This window comes from Panthera pardus, unplaced genomic scaffold, assembly GCF_024362965.1.
Source record: "Panthera pardus isolate Hobbes unplaced genomic scaffold, ASM2436296v1 HiC_scaffold_16, whole genome shotgun sequence".
NCBI classification, from domain to species: domain Eukaryota; kingdom Metazoa; phylum Chordata; class Mammalia; order Carnivora; family Felidae; genus Panthera; species Panthera pardus.
In genome coordinates, this window is record NW_026526721.1 from 108,460,915 (window position 1) to 108,486,673 (window position 25,759).

Sequence of the window (25,759 nt, forward strand, 5' to 3'; positions counted from 1 at the left end):
ATTGGAAGTTTTAGAATTTCTCCCCCCCACCCATGCTTTGAAAGTCACTACAAAAAATTGCAAGGATTTGTAACTCTTAATTCTTCTTGTGTAAGATGGGCCAGATGACAAAAGTCATCCCACATTTGAGGTTCCATGAGAATTATTTTTTGAGCAATAAAATTTTATTTTTATCCTTTTTCTTTAAAAGTTTATTTATTTATTTTGAGGATGGGGGAAGGGGCAGAAAGAGAGAGAATTCCAAGCAGGCTCAGTGCTGTCAGCACAGAGCCCTATAGGGGGATTGATCCCACAAGTCAGATGCTCAGATGAAGGAGCCACCCAGGAGCCCCACCTTTTTTGTTTTTTAAACACAACTTTCTTAGGACCCCTGGGTGGCTCAAGTCGGTTAAGCAATTGACTCTTGATTTCAGCTCGGGTCCTGATCTAATGATTCATGAGATGGAACCCTGTGCTGTCAGCATGGAGCCTGCTTGGAATTTTCTCCCTCTCTCTGTCTCTGTCTGTGTCTCTCAAAATCAAATATAAATAAACATTAAAAAAATAAATACAACTTTCTTATGCAACATAACTTTTTCTATGTTGGACTTCCTAACCAGCAAATAGGCAATTCAAGGGATGCAAGGAGATCAAAGATTAATGATGATGTGAATAAATTGGACTTTCTGGAACCACCCTTGCTTTTCATAAAGGAATGCTGAACTTTAGTGACTTTAGCAGTCCACATGAAGACAAGGGTCTATGAGGTTGGAGAATCCATGCCTGGCAGCTGACTGCCTGATATCACCTCTTACAGGGGGTAGGAGTGGTGGGGGGGCAGGGTATAGGTGGGTGTATATCAAATCTCAGGGACCTGTACTGAAAAAACACATTTCTATTTCACTTAAACCATGTTACTCAGTTTCCAGATTAAGATTTTTTTTGAGTACCACTTTGCACCACTGAGGTACCTGATATTTACAAAGCATCTTATATATAACCTAGTTTTTAATTTTTTGCTGTGCTATTGTATCTACTCAAGGTGTTAACAAAACAGGCCTGGTCATGTTTTACTACAATATGGTTATTGATCTATATTTATGTTTTTCTACTTGCTCTTGAGTAAGTTTTGGAAATTCACACAGTGGAAATAAATTTTAGGTCCAAGATGAAGCCACTCCTGACCAAGGTGCTATGTCAGCAAACCAATTTCTGTGTTTCTATAACATCCCCCTTGACCAGAAACACGTATATCCAGTCACCCAATATCCAAATACTAATTTCCTTATTCCTTGATTTCTCTAAATGAGGTCAGATATACAGCACCAGCCAATCATGCCCCATTTTCTGTTGCCACTTCTTTTTTAAAAATGTTTATGGGGGCGCCTGGGTGGCTCAGTTGGTTGGGCGGCCGACTTCGGCTCGGGTCATGATCTCGCAGTCCATGAGTTCGAGCCCCGCATCGGGCTCTGTGCTGACAGCTCAGAGCCTGGAGCCTGTTTCAGATTCTATGTCTCCCTCTCTCTGACCCTCCCCCGTTCATGCTCTGTCTCTCTCTGTCTCAAAAATAAATAAATGTTAAAAAAAAAATTAAAAAAAATGTTTATGTTTTTATTTTGAGAGTGAGTGGGGAAGGGGCAGAGAGAATCCAAGCAGGCTCTGCACTGACAGCACAGAGCCCAACCGGGGCTCAAACTCACCAGCCATGAGATCATGACCTGAGCCGAAACCAAGAGCCAGATGTTTAACCACTGAACCATCCAGACACCCCTCCCTGTTACTACTTCTTTTTTTTTTTTTTAATGTTTTTTAATTTATTTTTAAGACAGAGAGCATGAGTGGAGATGGGGCAAAGAGAGGGGGAGACACAGAATCTGAAGCAGGCTCCAGGCTCCGAGCTGTCAGCACAGAGCCCGACACAGGGCTCGAACTCACGAACCATGAGATCATGACCTAAGCCGAAGTCGGATGCTCAACCGACCGAGCCCCCCGGGCCCCCCAACCTGTTACTACTTCTAATGCTCTATAAAGTTTGCTCTTGATCCAAATCCTTCAGGAAGAGTGTTCCACTGCTTGTGAGACATTGAACTCCCTCAATCCATGGATTGTTTTGCCTTCAACAAAGGACAATAAACTTGTTACTAACTTTAGTTTTGTCATTTGACTTTGCCTTTGCAAAAATTATGTATTTTACCATCTTTTTAAAATCCTACTTCTCAACAGACGATGAGCAACAGAAGTCATATGTTTTCCATCTCTCTCAAGCCCATATCAACAGCACAGTGTTGCACAAGGTAGACATTTATAAAATGTGGTGAGATCATGTCTGCAGGTCAGCGTTGTCATTCTTCATAGCATCATTCTGCACATGTTCGTGTGATACTGTAATATAATGAGAAATGTATATTTGGTCTTCTCTGGTTCCTGGCAGAGCTCCTAAAATCCTTGGAATTTCCTGAATGAAAGGGATGGGGGGAACATCTTTTGTAATTCATAACAAGCCTCTTTCAACTATACCAGAGTCATGCTAAAGAGGTGACCCTTAGAGGTAGGGGACTGGTTGCCAGAGGAACCAACCCTGTGATTAGAGGTTTGTAACTTTCAGCCCCACCCTCTGATCTCAGGGAGGGGAGAGGGGCTGAAAATTGAGTTAATCACCAATGACCAATGCTTTAATCAATCATTCCTGCATAATGAAATAATAAAGCCTAAAAAATTCTGAAACATAAAAATTCTAAACAGTAGAGTTCAGAGAGCTTCCGGGTTGGAGAATTCATCGATATGCTGACAGAATGGTGCACCCAGAGAGGTGTAGAAGCTCTGTGCTGCCCCCCTTACCCTACCCTGCATAGTTCTTACATTTGGCTGTTCCAGAATTATATGCTTTAGACTAAACCAGTCATAGTAGGTAAACTATTTTCCTGAATTCTGTGAGCCATCCTAGAAAATTATCAAACCTGAGGAGAGGGTCATGGGAACCCTCCATTTACAGCCGGTAGGTCAGAAGTACAGGAAGCCTGGACTTTGAAACTGGTGTGTGAAGTGGTGGCAGTCTTGTGGGACTAAACTCTTGTGGGTGTGTGCTAATTCCAGGTAGTGTCAGAACTGAATTACAATTCAATTGTAAGCGTTGGAGAATTTGTTGTTGATATGGGAAACCAACCACCACCCTTGACATTTAGTGTCAAAGGTGTTCTGGGAATAGAAATAGATCATAGTGTTAGCTAGTGATAGCTATCATCTATTGAGTGGTCGATATTTTGCCAGCGCTCACCATATATTGTTTCTAATTCCAATGATCTTTTAAGATCATATTCTTGGCACCATTTTACTAATGAGAAAACTAAAACAATTGCTTAGTAAAGTTTATATTTCAGATAAACTGAGTTTTCAGTTCTCCCTAACTTGCGATCCCTGCCTACCCTTACCCCACACTAGGCTACTACTACATGTCTCTATAGCCGTAAGAAATCTACCTGGGACAATTTATTCAATGAATATATACTGAGTGCCTCCTGTGGTCCCATTATTCTGCAGGATGCTGTGTGTCAGAACATAACAGAAGGAGAATAATAATAGTAGGAGCAAACATTTAATTCTCAAAAAAATAGATACTTTTATTGTCTTCCTCTTACAGAGGAGAACAGTGAGGCACAGGATTGCTATGTAATTTGTCCAAGGCCACACAGCTGAGTGGCAGAGCCATTACTGAAACACAAGACATCTGACTCCAAAGTTGAAATGCCTCTTATATGCCATCCCTTATATCAATGCGTTTTGAGTCTGATTTGAAAACAAAACAGATATACATAGTACAGCTATAGAACTATGATTCCATAGTATCCATACAAATCTGAAAGAACATGCTATAACCTTCATATTCAAGACAAAAATATCTTCATGGATCTCATATGCAAGTTTCGTGAGCTGCAATGTGATTCAATAGCTTATAATGATCAGTTCAGTTACTTGGTTTAACTACAAATTTTTGTTCAGTGAATTTTTTATGTCATCTTTTGATTGAAATTCCCTAAAAAGAAGCTCCCATCATGACTATTTCTGCCATTCTGAATCTCAAAAAGACAAGGACCAAGAAGATCACATATGAGCCTCTGAATAGAATATAATATCTTTGGTGAAATGCAGTTGGCTCATTTAGACATTGTTCTGCTCAAAATAACCTAGATGGGCTGGATGGAATTTATTGCATTACTAATGTTCTAAAGGCAGATTTCCCAGTAATAACTCACCCATGAAACTCTACTTCAACAAAAGGCTACTTGATGGCATAGAATAAACTGAAATGCTTTTTTTACAGCCAGAGATTTCCAAACCATCAATACCCCCATCCCTGTAAGCAAATGGGTCAGAAATATTTATGAGGCACCTTGCATTTTTATCACCTCTGCAATGGAATATAGCAATTTCATCATGACCACATTCCATCTCTACCTTTATTCTGGTGATGGACTCCTTAGCATATGATAAGCAATCCATTAGTGAAAGGAACTTTGGCATTCAGAAAGGAATGAAGGGGAAAAACATAGAAGTTGTTGAAACTAGTTATTTTTGAGCAATATACTATCAATAGCTAAACTAAGTCTAATAGTTAATTTCAGAACAATGTCAGCATAGGCAGTTGGGAAGATAGCTGCCTGGTAATTTAATTGATCTGCTGAAGGTATTAACCATTTATTTTTCTTTCTTATAGAAAGAAACATTCAGTTGATCTTGGTAAATTCCAAATGGCCAGCATTTGAGACATGATGTAAGACTCATCACAGACAGGTTAGCTTTGTTTTCCCCCTTTTTTTCCTAAGAAAGAAGCATGTGATAATAACTGCTTTAAAAGCATCTCTTTAAAGCTGTCAGAGGTCAAATTAAACATTAAAGCATTTTGCCGTTGATCAGCATTGCTGTTTTGTCTTTCTTCCTTGTTAGAATGCTATATAGAGAAAGCCAATATGTGATTTTACATTAATTTTTTAAGAATAATGATTTTATTATTTATGTAAGTGTTGCATGATTTTTATTTTAAAATTCAAGCAACTCAAAAGTTCACAAAGAAGAAAACTTAAAAAATGAACTAGAAAAGGAATCTATATTATATTAGCTAATATAGATAATAATAAAGTCTAAGTATGAAAAAACATCAAGTAACATATATACTTTTGTTATTTTAAATTATTTTCTTTTAGAAACCCTGGTTAAAAATTTGGTTAGCCAACTGTCAAATTTCATTATACATTCATAAGATATGAGACATACATTGTTTAAACTGAAATTTGTAGATGACCTTATATGAAATGCTAGTTCTAGATTATTCTAGTTTTTATTTTTTATTTTTTAATTTTTAATTAAAATACTTTTTTTAGTTTATTTATTTTACTTTGAGAGAGAGAGAGAGAGAGAGAGAGAGAGAGCAAGCAGGGTAGGAGCAGAGAGAGAGAGGGAGAGAGAGAATTTCAAGTGCTCCACACTGTCAGCACAGAACCCGATGCTGGGCTCGTACTCACAAACTGTGAGATCATGAACTGAGCCAAAATTGAGCCTGATGCTTAACTGACTGAGCCACCCAGGTGTCCCTTTATGTTTATTTTTTATTTTACATTTTTATTTTAATTCCAATTAGTTAACATACAGTGTTGTATTAGTTTCAGGTATACAATATAGCAATTCAACACTTCAGTCCATCACCAGTGCTCATCACAGGTGCACTCCTTAATCCCTATCACCTATTTAACTCATCCCTATACCTACCTCCCCTCTGGTAACCATCAGTTTGTTCTGCATAATGAAAAGTCTGTTTCTTGATTTGTCTCTCTCTTATTATTTTTTTTCCTTTGCTTGCTTGTTTTGCTTCTTAAATTCCACATCTGAGTGAAATCATATGATATTTGTCTTTCTCTGACTTATTTTGCTCAGCATAATATTCTAGCTCCATCCATGCCATTACAAATGGCAAGATTCCATTCTTTTTTATGGCTGAATAGTATTTCATTGCATATATATACCATTCCCTCTTTATCCATTCATCAGCTGATGGACACTTGGTCTGCTTCCATAATTTGGCTATTGTAAATAGTGCTGCTATAAACACAGGGGTGCCTATATCCTTTTGAATTAGTGCTTTTGTGTTCTTTGGGTAAATACCCAGTAGTGTGATTGCTGGATCATAGGGTAGTTCTATTTTTAACTATTTGAGGAACCACCATACCGTTTTCCAGAGTGGCTGCATCAGTTTGCATTCTCACCAACAGTGCAGGAGTGTCCCTTTTTCTCCACATCCTTGCCAACACCTGTTGTTTCTTGTGTTTTTCATTTTAGCCATTCTGACAGGTGTGAAGTGATATCTCATTGTGGTTTTGATTTGCATTTCCCTAATGATCAGTGATGTTGAGTATCTTTTCATGTATCTGTTGACCATCTGTATGTCTTCTTTGGAGAAAGGTCTATTCATGTCTTCTGCCCATATTTTAATTGGATTATTTGTTTTTAGGGTGTTGGGTTTTATAAATTCCTTATATATTTTGGATACTAACCCTTTATTGGATATGTCATTTGCAGTAGATTTTACTTTTCAAAGGAAATATGGCTTTGTATTAATACATATTTCATTGTGTTAATTAATATTAATTTGTTATTAAGCACCCATGCACAAAGCATTTTTTTAGTCATAAAGATAAATATGGTAGCAGAGACTAGGTAGGTACTTGGACACACAGATGATATTTACTAACCTTCCTTCGCATTAAACTTGTGACTGAATTCTGTCTGGTGGAATGTGGATAGATTGATACACAACTTTAGGGAGAAACCAGAAGATCTCCCATGCATTTATGTAAAGGCTTTAATTTCTTTGCTTCCCATAAAGATCTAGTGAAAGATTTTGAAGTTCTAGGTGTTAGTGGGGCCACTGGATGAATGAAGCTCTTGATAATTATTTTTACTAATACTTATTGGTGAAACCTTATAGAAATTATTTTTTCAAGTAATATACTGTAGGCATTGATTTTATATACAAAAATCACTTCTGTAATTATGATACTTTCTTCCATACAGTAACCCAATTCCCTCCACTTTTTGTTCTATAATTAACATGCAGCTAGATTTCTGTCATTATCATATGATTTCTAGAGATGCCTGAAATCATTCTAGCGTTCTGTATGGGAAGAGACTTGGATGGATTATCTTTCTTTTCTTGCCTTAAAAAAAATTTACTCTGTTATCACAGATCCTGGGTGTTCATTTTATTTCCTTTCTATGCTATCAGATAAGTTTTCCTGCTTTTTAAAATTAAGAATAAATGCACTTCACACAAATCACCACAAACCTCTCATATTTTTCTGCTGTCTACATGCTTTTCTCATATCTTCTTTCATCATCATGTGCAACTTTGATTTTCCTCAGCACTTTTAATTTTTAAAAATGTTTATTTATTTTGAGAGACAGAGCGAGTGAGCACACAAACAGGGGAGGGGCAAAGAGAGAGAGAAAGATACAGAATCTGAAGCAGGCTGCAGGCTCTGAGCTGTCAGCACAGAGCCCGACATGGGGATGGAACTCACAGACTGTGAGATCATGACCTGAGCCAAAGGCAGACGCTCAACCGACTGAGCCACCCAGATGGCCTTGATTTTCCTCAGCACCTTAAGTGTGGGAGATGGATGCCAAATGCTTTGAAGCTTATGACCTAGGTTAAAAGGCCACAGGAGGCCTGAACAGACTTGGAGACACCAGAAAACAGCCGTGTTGCAATGACCTTCACCACCTCACCATGCAGTAGCTCATGAATGGTCAACACAATGACCTTATGTGGGCTGCATAAACACTGTCCTTACCTGGCATGAAAATAACCACATTTTTAGAAAATATTTTTGCAAAAATGTAGGATTTAGAGATTAGGATTATTTATCCCGGAGACAATGACTATGGAAGGCCTCCCTCAAGTTTACAAGGAGTTATTATGCAGAGAATAGGGACCAGCTGTTCTCCATCTCTGAAGAATCCCGAAGAGAGAGCTAACCCTCAGCATGCAGTAATTAGGTTGGGTATGAAAAAGGATTCCTGATGGTGAGAGTGAAACAAGGAAATGAACCTCTTCGAGGAATACCTTAAAATCGGAAAGAACTCCAAAAGCAGAATCACTGTCCTGGAGCACTCCCAACATGTGAAATCTCTAAAAGCCTTGTACTTGTAGGAAATGTGCAATTACTTATCTGCATTTCTCAATGGGCATCCATGACATCCTCAGTGACTGCATGTTTATGGTGGTGTGTTGGGCATGTATTTCCTCTAGATGGTAGGTAATTTGTGTTTTGTTTCCTCATATGGTTCTAGTGATGCAGTCTGGGGAGGTAGGATTGTGTTGGCCGTGGCAGGCATCCTGCTCTATTATTTTGATTCCGAGATCTATGTGGTGTTTGACAAATTGCTTAATCTCTCTGAGACTTGATTTCCTATAATAAAAGAGGATAATTAAGGAATAAATACGTCAGTGTATTTGGGTCACAAATACAAAGCTAGCACTTATAGGAAACAACACTCCCTGAACAGATGCATAAATACTTAGTATCGTTTATTAAAATTTTTGTCCTATAAAAAGTGTTATTCCATGATTCATTTATTTTTTATTTAAAAACATTTTTTAAACGTTTATTCATTTTTGAGAGATCAAGAAAGACAGAGTAGGAGTGGGGGAAGGACAGAGAGAGGGAGACACAGAATCTGAAGCAGACTCCGGGCTCTGAGCTGTCAGCACAGAGCTAGACGTGGGACACAGTCCGTGAGATCATGACCTGAGCTGAAGTTGGATGTTCAACCGACTGAGCCACCCAGGCATCCCTATTTATTTTTTTACTTTAGACAGAAACAGAGAGAGAGTGAGCACGTAGGGGAGGGGACAGAGACAAAGAGAGAGGGAGAGAATCTTAAGCAGGCTCCATGCTCAGCGTAGAGCCCAAGGCAGGGCTGGATCCCATGACTCTGGAATCATGACCTGAGCCAAAATCAAGAGTCTGGATGCTCAACCAACTGAGCCACCCAGGGGCCCCTCCATGATTCATTTTAAAAGCAAAATACCACTTAGAAATTTAAAAATTCTCTCAAACAATTCCTTTGTCAAAGAGAAAATCAAAAGTAATATGTCAGAATATCTAGAAAACATTATTAATTAAAATATGACATATCAGAACCCATGATACAGCTAAAACTGTGCTCAAAGGAAAAATACACAACCTTAAATGTTTTTATAGATGAACAAAAATTAATGAAGTAAGCATCACATTTTAAAAATTAGATAAAAGACAAGGAGATAAACCCAAGAAAAGTTGAAGGAAGTAACTCAGAAATTTAAAAGCAAAAATTAATGAATATAAAACAGGAAAATGATAAGCCCGAAAAATAAATTCAAGAGTTGACTCTTTGAAAAACTAGTGAAAAAGAGAAAAGCATAATTATACAAAATAATAAAGGAGATGGGGAAATGACCATGGATACTGAGGAAATGGAAGTAATTGACTCTTGATCAACTCAATATTGGGGTGAAGTGGAATAGTTTTTAGGGAAAGGTAAATTGCTAAAACCATCCCCTCCCCCTAAAGAGGAAGGCCATTTTTCCATATTCAGAGGCCATTTACTGTGAAAGAGATACATAAAAGTTGTTCAAAACACTAATGCCTGTCTAATGACAGCTTGGCTCTAACTGATGCAACTATAAATGTGGGGGGGCAGAGGGGGGGAAGAGATATAGAAATTGGAAAAGAGAAGGTAAATTATTGTTTGTAGATAATGATTTATATATCAAAACCTAAGAAAATCAACTGAAAATTACTGTCGATCATAAGCAAATTTGGAAAGTTGTTTGTATACAAAATTCATATAAAAAAGGAAAAAATGGAAAAAACATATGTAGAAAAACAACCCATAAATAAACTCAAGAAGAAATGTGCAAGAATTTTATGAAAAGAATTCTAACACATAAAAGAAGTCTTCACTAAATAGAAAAGCATTTCGTGTTCTTGGAAGGGTACATGGAATATTATGAAGTTTCACACATCCCCAAGTTAATCCTAAACTTAATGCAAGTTAATTAAAGATAAGGAGTTTTTAATTTTTATTTTTTTTCTTTTTTTGTGGGAACTAAGTGGTTTGAAAATTCAAGAGAAAAATTAAATCTGTCAGAATAGCAAAAATAGTTCTGAAAATAAGAGCAACAAAGGGGGATGAGACATGCAGATTTTAAAATATATTTTAAAGCTAAGATATTTAAAACAGATTGTTACTTGTATGTGAATACACAGGTCACTAATAAAAGCTAGTAGGTCAAGAAATAGATTCAGGTCTCTATCCTAATAAGAGTTTAGATTACAATAAAAGACTCTTAAATACAGAGAACAAACTGATGGTTGCTGGTGGGGTGTTGGGTAAGGGGGATGGGCTAAAAGGGTGATGGGCATTAGGGAGGGCAAGGGAGTTACAGGTAAGTGACGAATCACTAAATTCTATTCCTGAAATCATTATTATACTATATGTAAACTAATTTGGATTTAAATGAAAAAAAAAAAGAGTTTAGGTTACAGAGGTACATGCATTTGTCAAATTCAGTTAATGTACAGTTAAGATTTATACATTTCACTGTATATAGTTTATTTTGAAAAAAATATTAAAATGTATTGGACTCTTGTCCAATGACATGCATACTAAACTGTTCAAAGGGAAGAGTGCTGCTATCTGCAGTTTATTTTGAAAAAAATCAGAAAATCAAAAAATCAGATGTATTGATGAAATTTTGTACACATAGATGGGAAATTTTGTAATTATGTAAAACTATCTCAACATTGCCATGTGCTTGAAAATGTCACGATAAAGTGTTGGAAAATAGGTTTAAATGTATAGAGATTTAGAATACAGTAAAGATGAAAGTGGTTATAACTTTATAGAATGAAAGATTTTGTCTCCTATTATAATAGTTTTAGGAACCAGAATGCTGGTGGGAAGGGCTAGGTCTAGGGAACAGAATTACTCCTGGGGTGACTCTCATAGATTCTGTAGTGTTCCCGGGGGTTCTGACTTGTGAGGCTGTGTGAAGCCTCCATGAGGGCTTTCCCATTGGGAGGCATGTTGGCCAGCAAGGGGAGCACAAGTCCTCTGGGACAGCACATGTTCAAAGAGCCGGGAGAAAAATGTAGTCACTGGACCAGAGCAAATGTGCAGGCCAAGGATGGCTCTGTCCTTCAAGCATGGTGATTATTCACTCCTTTGAGTTTTGTGTTAAGCTGCTCTCTTAGAGCTTAAAGCCTTAGGATTGAGAACAATTTGTCCAGGAGTTCTGAGTAGTTCATAAAGTACAGTTATTTAACTATTTGTCTTCTGTGGTTTTGTGCTGCTCAACCCTATATTTATAGTTCTCAAAGATTGTGTGGAATGGGTGTTGGGAGAGGAGCATTTTTCTGTTGTTTTGTACACAGCCCAGCCCCCAGCAGGAGTAATTTTGCCACCATGCGGAGAGAACTAGGTATACTTCTTCAACCGTAAAAATGCCCTTTGGCTCTGATGGGTAAATTTGGGGTTCCTTTTGTTTAGGGTATGGGGGTGGGATAGGTGTATACCTTTGGGTAGTAAAAGGGAAATATCAGGGGGCACCTGGGTGGCTCAGTCGGTTGAACATCTGACTTTGTCTCAGGTCATGATCTCAGGGTCCATGGGTTCGAGCCCTACATCGGGTTCTGTGCTGGCAGCCTGGAGCCTGCTTTGGACTCTGTGTCACCCTCTTTCTGCCCCTCCATCACTCGCACTCTGTCTCTCTCTTTTGAAAATGAATAAATGTTAAAAAAATTTTATTAATAAAAATAAATGGGAAACATCAGAAACTTGATTCCATAGTTTTGAGAGTTCTTAGGGAGAGTTCTTAGGGAGGGGAAAGTGTTAAACAGTTTATAGAATATGTTTACAACTGAATAGGTTTCCTCAGCATATCCTTCATTGAAAATATCAGCTTTCATGTCCCCTTTTTTGTTCTGAAAAATTACCACTTGAAAATACGGAAATGCTAATGCATGGTCTCTGAGAAAAAACTTGTTTGTCTTTTGGTTTAAATTTATTTGATTGACAATATCGTGGGCCTTTAAAACCCTACACCTGCCTGAGCACTATTGGAAACAAGCACTGGAAAGCTTTCAGTGATGAAGGTCACCCAGCTCCCACACATAGTTCCCACTGGACATTATTTCCATGAGGTATAAAGTGTATAATTAGCAAAGGGTCAGCAAATAAGGTTTTTAAGAATGTGATTATAGAAGCAGAAAATCATTTCAGGCAAGAATGTAAAATGTGGGTGTTAAAGTGTTCAGTGATGAACTGGACCACATCCCCAATTCCAGCTGCTTTGTACTCTCTTCACAAACTCACCTTCAAAGCTCCAGACTGTGCAAAGTGCCTTATATACCTTTGCCACTTAACTTTCATGATAATCCTATAAATTGGTCTTATCTCTGTTTTACAGATCAAGAAAACTGAGGCCAAGAGAGTAAAGTCAGGTTAAAGCATAATTTTCAAAAAGATAAAATCAGAACTCTCAGACACATATAAAAAGGACCTGTATCAAATATTTTATTGAATTCATAATTAAGGAGGGAAAAAGATGTTATGATCAGTTCAAAGAGCATTAAGAGTGTATTTACCATCAACATAACAAAGAAATGCTAGGATGAGATTGATGAACTAGATATAGAACTGGTTAATGTCCAGCAGGCCATTGAGATTTGGGGTTATCTGCTCCATTGGGCATAAATTACTTGAATTTCTACTGGACAGAAATGTACAAGTTATCAAGTAAATTCCCTAAGTATGGGAACTTTAATCAATAGTAAAAATGAGGTGAACACAGTACGGGTCTTGACAATCCTTGAATGACCTTTGTCCCTATGTGATACTGAAAGAATCTGCCTCCATCTGCCTGCCTTATTTCCAAGTATGAAGAATTTTTCTGGCAGTAACCTGTTCCAGGTCTCACAAATAGCATAGTAGTAGAGCAGAGATTCAAACTCCTGACACTGTGACTCTACCGTCCATGTATTCAACCTGTTGTCATGACTCAGTAATGAGTTTTTTTTTAAAGAATATTGGAATCTATCAGATCTGTGCAGATAATTCCCTTTGATAGCCAATGCATCTTTGAAACACAAAGATTCTCTGGGTGATGAAACCATCCAACCCAGCCAATAAACATCAATCTGAAGTAATAGCACCTTTTGTGTCTGTGTTAGTAGAGATTGCTCAGGCTACGGACTCCAAGAACAGGAGTACTACATTAAGAATGACACTGAAAAAAACACTTTATATTTACCTCTGTCTTTACCTATATGAAAACGTTCAAGAAATAGATTCAGACTGAAATCATATTTCATATACTATTTTGCAAGGTGGGGGTACTGGTGGCAACGGCTTGAAGTTTAGGGAAAAATGTCTTAGAATAAGAAATGGATACATAGATGCTCACCTTTGGGTATCTATCAGCCTTCTTCCTTAAATTCCTTTATACTTTACAGTAGGCTAATAAAGGATTCTCATATATAATCACTGAACACATCATGTCATGAATCATGTAAAATCACTGAACATGTCATGTCACCAAAGAGGTCATGGGTACCAGGAACGCAGCAGGAAGGTGAGAGGTTGGAAGTAAGGAGGCTGACTGTGAAATTGGAAAAGTCACTTCACTTTTCCATGCATGCCTGCTGCTGTCATGGGCTCCATTCTGCCCAGGTCCCAGCCTGGCCCCACAACTCCGCTCCCCGCAGGTCTGCACTGTCCGAGGCTCTGGCCTGCCCGCAGTGTCCACTGCCATGTGGATGCTGTTACAGGACTTAGAGCCTGGGCCCGCGCATACTCGAGCTGTGGCTGGATCGATACCTCACGCATACACAGTCTCCTGAATATCCTTCTGCTTGTGCACATGCTCCATTTCTCCATCAACCCTGATGAAACCCAAGAGCAAAGATAAATTATTAAGAATTTCAAGACACTGACATCAGAGCATTAAGCCAAGCATGGGGGCCTTTTTAGCACAGAGTCCTAAATGACGGTACAGGTTGCATACCAAGAAGCTGGCCCTGAAAGGAACTCTCAGGGCCTTGTAAATGCACATGACTTTGTGATTTCACTTACTGGCTCTCTCCAAATCATCTTCTTGTATCCCGAAACCTCTGTTCTGATATATTTACCAAGGAACAAATCTTTAATGTTTGGGTAGATGATGATAAACATACAAGACTAAGAATGAACAGTTAAAAATGGGAAAAGTCAGAAGAATCTGATGCCACAGAAGCTAAGAAAGAATTTCAAGAAGAATAAAGTAACCAAGTGACACCAAGAGGTCATCAGTAAGTAAGATCAGGACTGAAAAATTTCCATGGACTTTGGCCACATGGAATTTACGTGATAATAGATCTTCATGATCTTAGGAACAAGCTGTTTTAATAGCAAAATGCAGGCAGAAGCTAAATCAGAAGTGCATTGGGAAGTGAGTGGGAGTTGAAAAATGGACTCCTACAACCCGCCTTATGTGGCCTGAGGATGAAGAGATAATCTAAGACAACCCTCAGGAATGACTGTGGCTACATGTATCAGGGAACATCTAGTTCTTTGTACATGTTGCTTCTCATTCACCTTTATCTCTGCTTATGATAATTTAATTATAATAAATATCATGTATTGGGAATCTACTACGTGTTAGGCTAGCGCTGAGCACATAATACCCATTTATCTCTAATTCTGCAACAACCTTGTATGCTATTTCTCTCATTTTCCAAATAAAGAAATAGACTCAGAGTACACATGACTTGTTTAAGTTCACACAGCGATTGCCAGAGATGGTGTTGAAACTTGATCCTGAGTCCCTCCTCCTTCACTATCATAGTCCCTGCTGCTTTGAGCCACTCTTTCTTTTCTATGACATGTAAGGAGTCCCCGGGAAGAGGATCAGGTAGTTTGTAATCCTTTGTTGCCTCTTACTCATTAATCTCAATACATTTCATATTTTGGACACCTCAGATTGGATAAATATTGTTCAATACATTCTATTGCAATTTGCTGAACCTTTTGCTTGGACTTTGGACACACAAATTTCTTGACACAGCAACTTGGTCAACAAAAATTCATAATATGGGAAAGTCCCACCCAACCTATCAAAACCATATTAGTCACACCTTTGTAAATGTGCCACACTACTTTCTGTCCTCATTAATAGTCACCTTTCTTGATGAGAACTGACCACCACCCTGGTCCAAGTCTCCACCATTTCTTATCTGTATCATTACAATAGTCGCTAACAAGTCTGCTTCTACCTTTGGTCTCAATCAAACAGCCACAAATGAGACTTCAGAACTATAGGTCTGATCATGTAATCTCTCTCTTCAAAACTTTCTGTTGGCTCCCTGTTTCACTCAGAGGGAAAAAACAAAATTCTAACAATAGCTGATAAAGCCTCCTTACTGCCTGGACTCTTCCCTTACTGCCATCCCCCTTGCTCACCCTGCTGGAGTCACACTAACTCCTTGTTGTCCTTTCTCCCAATGCTGTTTCACCTCTCCCTGATTTTTTGCCTTCGAGGTCTGGGGTTCTTTTCTAAAACTTTTTTGTTTCAAGAACTAATTTGAACTTGTTAAAAAATTGAGGTATAATTCACATACCATAAAATTCACTCTTTTAAAGTATACAATTCAAGGGCACCTGTGTGGTTCCCAACTTTGGCTCAGGTTATGATCTTGCAGTCTATGGGTTTGAGCCCTGCATCAAGCTCTGTGCTGACAGCTCAGAGCCTGGAGCCTGCTTTGGATTCTATGTCTCCCTCTTTCTCTGCCCCTCCCACGCTTGTGCTCGGTCTCTCTCACTCTCAAAAATGAACACTAAGAAAAATAAAGTGTACAATTCAGTGGTTTGAGTATATTCACAAAGTTGTGCAGCCAGTACTGTTATCTGATTCCAGAACATTTTCATCACTCCCCAAGAAAACTCAATAGCCTTTAGCCATCACTCCCCATTCCCATCTCCCCCAGTCCAAAGCAACCATCAATCTACTTCTTGTGTCTATGGTTTCTCCTATTGTGGACATTTCATATAAACAGAATCATGCAATACAATATGACATTTTTACATACCATGATATTTTCAATGTTCAACCATGCTGTAGGATGTACCAAAACATGTTTTAATGGTTGACTATTACCCTGTGTGGCTATACCACATTTAGCTTATCTATTCATCAGTTTATAGATATTTGGTTTGTTTCTACTTTTTGAGCCTTATGAATAATGCTGCCCTGAACTTCTGTATATAGTTTTTGTATACTTGTTTTCAATTCTTTTGGGTATACACCTAAGAATGGAATTGCTAGGTCATAAGGTAGTTCTATATCTAACATTTTGAGGAATTACAAAACTGTTTTTTAGAGTGGCTGAACCATTTTACATTCCTACCAGCATTGTATGAGGGGTCTAATTTCTCTACATCTTTGTCAACCCTTGTTATTGTGCAACTTTTTATTTTAGCCATTTTGGTGGGGGTGAAGTGGTATCTTATTGTGGTTTTGATTTGCATTTCTCTAATGACTAATGATTTGAGTGTATTTTCATATGCTTATTGACTACTTATACATTTCCTTTGGATAAAAATCTATTTGAATGCTTTGCCCTTTTTAAACTGGGTTGTCTCTTTCTTGTTGAGTTGTAAGACTTTTTTTTTAATATATTCTGGATATTAAACCATTGTCAGATATATGATATGCAAATATTTTTTCCCATTCCATAGATTATCTTTTTTCTTTCTCAGTGGTATTCTTGGATATACAAAAGTTTTAAATTTTGATGAGGCCAATTTATCTTTTTTTTTTTTTTTTGATTGCTTGTACTTTATGTGTACTTTATGTATGTTTCTTTATCTAAGAAACTGTTGCCTGTTTACCCCTACGATTTCTTCTGATTTTATAGTTTTAGCTCTTACATTTAGGTCTTTGGTTCATTTTGGCTTAATTTTTGTATATGGTGTGAGGTAGGAGTTCACTTTCATTCTTTTGTATGTAGAAGACTAGTTGTCCCAGCACCATTTGTTAAAAAGACTATTCTTTCCCTAATATACTGTCTTGGCACCTCAGTTGAAAATCAATTAACCACTAGTGAGTGGATTTATTTCTGGATGTTCAATTCTATTCTATTCACCTGTATGTCTCTCCTTATGCCTGTACCACACATTACTGATTACTGTAGCTTTATAGTACATTTTCAAATCAGTAAGTGTGAGTCCCTTGTATTTCCTCTTTAAGATTGTTTTGATTATTCAGGGTCCTTTGCAATTCCATATGAATTCTAAGATTAGATTTTCCATTTCTGTAAAAAAGACCATTGGTATTTTGATAGGAATACAGTCACCCTGTAGATTGTTTTGAGTGGTACTGCCATCTTTAACAATATTGTTTCAATTCGTGAACACAGAATGCCTTTCTATTTATTTCGATTTTCTTTAATTTCCTTCAGCAAGGGTTTGTTAGTCTTTAGTTACAAGGCTTATACATCTTTGATTAAATTTATTCTTTATTCTTAAGTATTTTATTCTTTTTGATGCTACTGTAATGTTATTTTTTAATTTAATTTTCAAACTGTTCATTGCTATTGTGTAGAAATACAATTGAATTTTGCATGTTGATCTTATATTTTACAATCTTGCTGAATTTGATTATTACTTCTAAAAGAGTTTTTTGGGGGGGTGGGTTTTTTGAGCTGGGGTGGCTCAGTTGGTTAAGCATCTGACTTCAGCTCAGGTCGTGATCTCACCGTTCACAACTTCAAGCCCCACATAGGGCTCTGTGCTGACAGCTCAGAGCCTGGAGCCTGCTTCTGGTTCTGTGTGTGTGTCTCTCTCTGCCCCTCCCCTGCTCATGCTCTCTCTCTCTCAAAAATAAATAAATATTTAAAAATTTAAAAAAATGAGAGTTTTTTTGTGTGCAGAAGGGGCTCTTAAGGATTTCTTGGTATATGAGATCATGTTATATGCAAATGAAGATAGCTTAATTCTTCTTTTCTAATTTGGATGACTTTTTATCTCATCTTCTTGCCTAATTCTCCTGGCTACAACCTCCAGTACAGTATTGAATCAAAGTATAAGTGTACACGTTCTTGTTTTATTCATGAGATTGGTGGGGGGGGGCATCCAGTCTTTTGCCATTAAATATGATGCTAGCTGTGAGTTTTTGTAGATTCCCTTTATGAGGTTGGGGAAGTTTGCTTTTATTACCAATTGGTTGGTTGGAGTCTGTCAAATGCTTTTCTGCATTTAGTGAGATGATCATGTGTTGTTTTTTTTTTTTGTTTTGTTTTTTGGGCTTTTAAAAAAATTTTATTAATATGGTGTATTACGTGAATTGGTGTTTGAATGTTGTGCTGACTTTGCATTCCTGGGTTAAATCCCACTTGGTCCTGGGATGTAATTCAGGATGTTGTATGTTGCTGGATTTGGTTTGTCAGTTTATTGTTGAGAACTTTTCACCTATATTCATTAGAGAGATTGGTCTGTAGTTTTTTTCTTATAATATCTTTGGTTTGGGTATTGGAGTAATACTGGCCTTGTAGAATGAGTTGGGAATGAGTTGGGAAGTCTTCCCTCTTCTTCTATAGTTTTTGAGGTATTGGTGTTAACTCTAAATGTTTGGTAGAATTCACCAGTGAAGATATCTGTTCCAGGGCTTTTTTTTTTTTTAATTATTTTTTAAATGTTTATTTTTGAGAGGGAGAGAGAGAGAGACAGAGTGTGAGTGGAGGAGGGGCAGAGAGACAGGGAGACAAAATCTGAAGTAGGTTCCAGGCTGTGAGCTGTCAACACAGAGCCTGACTTGGGGCTGGAACTCACAAGCTGCGAGATCCTGACCTGAGCTGAAGTCTAATGCTTAACCATGCTTAACCGACTGAGCCACCGTGGGGCCCCTCAGGGCTTTTCTTTGTGAAACATTTTTTTTATTATAACTTCAATTGCTTTACTTGTTATAAGTCTATTCAAATTTTCTTTCTTTTTGAATCAGTTTGGGTAAGCTAAGGTCTTAAGAGGAATTTGTCCATTTAATCTATCATGTGAAGACTTATCCACTATAATTCCAGACACTAATGGTTAGAAAAAATTAGAAAAATGAAGAATTACGATTTATCTTGAATAAAGAGCCAAATATTTGACTTTTTTACCTTAAGTGCCCTGGAAGAATCTAATGTCACTTTGATAATAAGGGATTTGAGAACTCTTGAAGAAATTTTTATGCAAAGTAGAAATGTAAAACATTCCTAAATGGTATGCCCTAAGAGGAAGATTAGAAAATTGTCAAAAGAAGCCCTTGCATTTGTGAGTTCAAAGTGAATTCAGTCTATTAGTGAATAAAACATTTTTCCTGAATAAACATTATAATTATTTTTTAAAAGTTACTGATGGGATACCAAAGAAATGAGATTCTAGACTGAACTCTTTTCTTTTTTTTTTAATTTTTTTATTTTTTTATTATTATTTTTTTTCCAATATATGAAATTTATTGTCAAATTGGTTTCTATACATGAACTCTTTTCTGAGATCTGGGCAATTCATGTTCATTGAATTAGTTCCCCCCCCCCTCATTTTCTGTAGAAAACAAAAATAAATGATGAGTTATAAAGTAATTCTTCCTCAAAGTTCAAATTGGTAGCAATGTTAATGATAGTCAATTTTATATCAAAAAAGAAAGCTTAAGGTAATTTTAATGTAGAAATGTTTTCATACATTCTGTTTTTAACCACTTTAGGCAAATTGTTTTATACTAGTATATATGTATATTTGTTTTTTGGACGGTATGTCACTGTTTCTTTTTAATATCTTTTTTTTTTTGGTCTTAAGATAGGGTATTCATTTGAATCTATTTAGTTTAAAAAATCAGTATTTAAGTGAGATTAATCACTTTTTCATTCTATCTCTGTTTATCTTGCCTCAATTAACCTTTTATCAATATATAATTATTTAGTATTAAAAAAAAATGGACTTTACCAGGGATTTTGTTACATAGATATTACAAGTCTCTCTTCTGCCTGGTATACCCAGGCATTTTAAAAAATACATTTAAATTGTATATAGAGAAAGAGAGAGATGACAACTGTGCTTGAATGATATAACATAAACATATTGCATAATCATGTAATAAACTTACCAGATTGTTGGCTGCACAGTCTAATTATAGGCATATGACTTGAGGTAAAAAATCAATTCATCCTGAATTCATATATCACAAAGGATTCACTGTGGCTGAGGTGTCACTGCAAGTGGGAAAGTAGGAAGATGAGGCTTTTCAGGTACTCAATGAGGAGTTCAGATTTTTATTTTCTGGGAGATGGAGAACCATGGGTGGATTCTGGTGAATGATGAGATGTGGTCATTTGAAGGGACACCTCCCTCTCGGAGCTCTGTGGAGGTAGACTTGGTCAGGCAACTCTTGTCTTTTCAAGAAGGACACCCTTAATCTCGTGGTGGACTTTTTGAGAAGTTGGTCACAGGGTCATTTTGCAAAACTTTTCCATCCATACCTGAAAATTAAAGTTATTCCAGTGAGAATCTAGAGCACAGTCTAGGTCGTATTACATAAACCAGGTTGGACTTTGAAAAATGGGATGTCCTATTTTTATACATTGCTAATAAAAACAAGCTTATGACTGCTCTCTGAAAATTCTAGGCAATACCCCAGCCTTTCGTTGTTTTAGTTTCTAGTACATTTATATTAAAATGTTCTGTTTTTAGAATGGTTCACAGTGAGGGGCACCACATAATTTACTTTATCTTTTGCATCCTGTAATGTAATAAATGTCTGTATTTCCACATAGCTTTTTCATCTCCTCTTTATGACCCCTCCACTGTGGAAAGGTATCACTATTCTCATTTTAAAATTCAAGAGGCTGATACTCAGGTTAAGCAACTTGGCCTTCATTACAGAACTAGCAGAGTTGGAATTTGAAGCCAGGTCTTTCCGACTCCAAAGTGTTTTTTCCCCCAGTAGATTACCCTCTCTCCTTGATAGAACTTGTCTAATTGCAATGCCATTTTTCCTCTGTACACCCCCTTTTCTAAACATTTTCTCCATGTTGCCTGAAGGCATTGGGTGAATTAAAAATCTGCCCATCTCTGGGTTAGGATAGCTCAACTTCTTTAATTGTTTAGCTTATGTAGCCCGTTGCTTCCTCCATGATAACAGGATAAAGAAGAGCCAGGGGAGATCTGTTCTCCAACACCTTACATCACTCTGCAGACAATTGGCAGTCAGGAGAGAGGCAGCTGCCACACTCTTCAGATATCTCTCTATTTAAAGTTCAAAGAGACGGTGCGTGACAACAACGAAGAGGTGAGCGTGGCCCTGACCAACCCACCCAGCAACAGGAAGAATGGCTGAAAAAGGTAAGATTTAAGGCATCAGACCCTCTTGGTAAGACAGGCCCAAGCTCCCTGGTTTATTTTATGTTCCCCAGTATTTAGTATTTCTCAGTTATTCTTAAGAATGTGGTATCTCTGCTAAATGGGCATTAATCATATATGTTAGCATGGCTACGAAAAAAGCCATTCAATGTACAATTTATGGATTATGTCTGTACGTTACATGTAGTTTCAAAGGATCAAACAAACAAAAGAGCTTAATTTGTTCATGCTTGTTTTGAAAGAGGTGGGAGTCAGTTATTCTCGAGTGTTATACAAGATTTGAGGTATTGTGGTGTGCTGGACCAGAATTGAGGACATTTGATTCTGTCCTCAATTCGTGGCTGTCCACAGATCAGCCATGTGAGTTTGGGGAAGCTCCGCTACCTCTCTGGGCCTGTTTTCTGCCTCTAAAGTGAAAATGAATAAAATGGACTTAGTCGTTTCTGATATGCTTCAGATCTGAATTTCTTATTTTCTGGTTTTAAAATGTGTGTTATATTTAAGAAAAATGATTGACTCTACTATGACAGAAGGGGCTCAATATATATTGTATCCAAGAAATGCTTTTTTACACTACACTGTTTGCTCTTAATCTGGACAATGATCTCATGAGATAGGCAGTATTGTCTTCCATTTCCATTTTACAGATAAGGAAACTGAGGCATAGCCGAGTATAGTCACTTGCCTGTGATCATAGAAAGTGGTGGCAGCAGATTCTGAATGCAGACAGTCTTGTTTCAGTGCACAGTGCCCTTAAGGATACTTCCAGGTATAACCTCTTGGGCATGCTCAGAATTGGACAGAGAGAAGCATTTTGAAATCACTCTTCATATTTAAAAAGAAGTTTTGTGCTTGGTTGTGCCATAATATAAGTGACCTATGCAAAGTATATTGTGTTCCTATATATTCCTATTTCAAAACAATGCTACAGATTATGGTAAAACTTAAAATATTCATGTTAAAAGAACACAAATGCAGGCATACTCTGAATGTTGAAATGCAGTCAACTGTACTGTTTTACAATGAGTAGTAAATAATGAGATATATACTTTTAGGGCTTTATTATATGTAAATTTTAGAATCGTACAAAAATATGCTTGTATAAGATATTTATAAATGCTCAATTAGAATATTTGTATTAATTTTTAAGTTCTTTGAAACTGGGAAAAAAGAGAAATCGCATATATGAACAGTTCAAAAAAATCACTGCTATGTACTCCCACTGTAATGGCACCTTAATTCATAAAAAGGCTTTCATCCAAATGAGAGTAAAGGGCATATCACAATGTTCGCTTTATACTTAAAGCAATACCACAGGCAGGTAAAGAGAAAGGTTTTTCCATGAGTGGTTAATGCTTTGTTCAAGGTCAAAGCGAGATGGAGAAGCAAGGAAAACCCGTTGAATTTGTTAGAGTTAAAAGACATGCCAACATTCCTGGAAAGATAGATTTAAACTATTAAAATTCACTTTAACTGCACAAAGTTTGCTTTTATTAGAGGAGCTCCTAATTTTAGAAGTGTTTCTTTTCCTGATGATTTTAATAGTACTTAAAAAAAAAAACTTCACATTTTAAAATGATAGAAATGGTAACAGGCACACAGTTGCTAAGAATATGCGTTCTCTTTGTTAGCTGGTGGTACAAAACCCAATTGTGCTTTTCAGTTAAGAATATATCTGAGTCCTTATGTGTGGACATTAATTCTATATGATGTCTTTTTGTGTGGTGTGCATGTACAATGAATATTTTAAAAATGATAATTTTATAAATTGCTTTCTTCAGATTAGAGTTCAAAATAGACACAGGAGTAATCATTGTTCTAAATGTCTTTTATGTGTGTTGGATCAGTGTTGGTTGCTCTATTGAATATGTTAACCAAATAGAATCTCTTTTCTCTAGTTGAGAATGATCATATAAGGTATAATGCTTTTCTTTTCCTATGATACTTAGGATTAAAGTCAGCTATGAAGGCTAACAACAATTTTCAATAACTTTCCCTATATTATGATTATTTAGTTTAGGAGGAATTGCCTCAAAAGTCATTTTCGATTGTTTCTATGTAAACAGCTGTTCTCTGTGTTCTTGAACAAATGCAGGGATGTGTTCTGTGTACCCTAGGCACACACACAGGAAGGTTAGAGTTTGCAAAGCTCTTGCACATGCACAGTATCATTTGATCCTCTCAACAACTCAGGGAGGTAGATATCACAAGTTTCATTATCTCTACAAATAGGGAAGTTCAAGCTCAGAGTTGCCCAAGGTCGCGTAACTGTATAAGGAAAGCCTATCATTTGAACACAGGTCTTTCCTTTTAAATACCCAGCTGAGTCTCACGTACCCTTTGTAGAACAGAAGATAATAATCATGTCTGAGAGTGACTGAAGAGTGTATTTTTTTTTCCTCTTGGTATTATCAGATTCCATTTATTCTCTCAAATAAATTCTCTATCTTCAGAAGATATGATGCCAAAATGACCTACCTACTCTCTTTTCTTTTCTTTATTTTTAAGCAGAATCTACACTATCACACCTTCTGGTCCCTATTCTTCTCTTGATTGGCTGGATTGTGGGCTGCATCATAATGGTTTATGTTGTCTTCTCTTAGAAAGGTAAAGTTTTCAATAATTGAATATGTTTATTCATAAAGACCATACATTACTCCAGGAATAATCTTTTCTGTTTTACTAATGGAACATTTTATCATACAGGCAAGAAGACTTCAGATTGACTTCATTTAGAAGAATTAAGAAAAACATGAACATGACAGATTATTAAACATTTCTCATGTAAATAACTGCAATGTTTGACATCACTTTCTAACCTTGGATTTGTAAACTGTTACTTTGGTGTACATATGAATCTTTTCAGGAACTTTTAAAAATTCCAACTACAAATAAGAACTGTAAGAAATTATGGATGAATTTCTCTATAACCTGGGAATAGAAAAAATGTTCCAAACTTTGACTAAAAATAGGGAAAAGTTTGATGAATTACATTAAAAATTTTGGGGGGGTGCCCACTGAAAAAAAACCCTATAGAAAAAATGAGCTAGAGATGAATAGAGATCGTTGTTCACAGAAAATAAGCTGTAAATATAAACTTCCCCTTCCCCTCTTGCTCATGATAAAAGAAGTGTAATTAAAACCGCACTGGAGAACCATCGCTCACCTCGTAGCTGGGACAAAACAGAGATGTTTGACTTTATATATGTGGGGAATAAAACATGCTCATATACTTCCTTTAGAAATTAAAAATGGTACAGAATTTTTAGAGGTGTTTGACAGTCAATATCTATCAGAATTAAATATGTATTTAACTTCTGACTCAGCCATCCCTTTTCTAAGAATATTGCATTTCCCACAGGTGCACACTGGTAAAACTGCAAAATGGCATCTGCACAGGCCTACTCATTAAGGCATAATTTGTTATAGCAAAAACCTGGAAACAAGCCAAGCGTCCATTAACAGGGGGCTGACTAAATAAACTGAGTTCTAGCTACATAATGTGTTAACTTGGATGTCTGTGAAAACGAATGAAGGGAGTCTCTATATACTGATGTGATGTCATCCCCAGGTCAAAGTGTTGAGTGAAAAAAGCCAGGTACAGAATTATGTATTCTACCTTTCTATAAAATGTAGGGGGCTGTATCAATATGCACATTCTTATTCAAGGGCTCAGTATTCTTTTCTCCAGCACTTTAAAACAGAAGGTAACGTTTTAAAGGAGGAATAGAAATGAATTTTTCTATTTTTCTATGTTTCCACATCCAACCTGATCATTTTCTCAGAGAACAAAGAAAGCCTAGCGCAGTAAAAAAGAACAAAAATTTTGGAAGTCAGATTGCTTTATCCTAACTTGGGAGTCCTTTGAATAGTTAATTAATCTCTCTAACCTCAGTTTTCCCAACTATAAAAGAAGGATAATAATATTCTCATGGGATTGTTTTGAGGACCACAATGTTTTCTAAACCTGCCTGATCTGAATTGACTGAGTCATTTGTTAAAAATACAGATTCTTGAACTCCTTCTCTAAGAGTTTATTTTGGTAGGTCTGGAGAAAGCCTATTAAAAAAATCAATTCTCCAGGTGATTTCTATTACCATAGAAGTTTGGAAAACACACTTACAGTGTATGTGTATATGTAGGCATTCCTCCAGATACATATAGACATTGATCCACGACAGCTTACATTGGTAAGTCCCAGCCACTTTTCTGTTTATTGCTGCAGCAAAAAAATTGCACTATTATATATTAATTATATTACATTACATTATATTTTAATTACATTAAGTATAATGAGACCTAGTACTATTTGTCCACTAAT

At 36.8% G+C, this 25,759-nt stretch overlaps 1 protein-coding gene and 1 long non-coding RNA gene across 2 annotated transcripts in view; one reads left to right on the forward strand and one right to left on the reverse strand.

The window, feature by feature from the left end:
- Positions 1–24,248, forward strand: part of STRIT1 (small transmembrane regulator of ion transport 1) — a 37,560-nt gene extending 13,312 nt beyond the window's left edge. The window contains exons 2-4 of the mRNA XM_053903694.1: positions 21,221–21,420; positions 23,950–24,045; positions 24,145–24,248. Coding sequence (XP_053759669.1) covers positions 21,408–21,420; positions 23,950–24,041 — 105 coding nt within the window. The 5' untranslated portion in view covers positions 21,221–21,407 and the 3' untranslated portion in view covers positions 24,042–24,045; positions 24,145–24,248. The remainder of the gene's footprint in view (positions 1–21,220; positions 21,421–23,949; positions 24,046–24,144) is intronic.
- The window catches only part of LOC109261596 (uncharacterized), a 70,700-nt gene that overhangs the window by 6,234 nt on the left and 38,707 nt on the right, over positions 1–25,759 (reverse strand). The window contains exon 2 of the long non-coding RNA XR_008422551.1: positions 20,186–20,558. This is a non-coding gene — a long non-coding RNA (uncharacterized LOC109261596). The remainder of the gene's footprint in view (positions 1–20,185; positions 20,559–25,759) is intronic.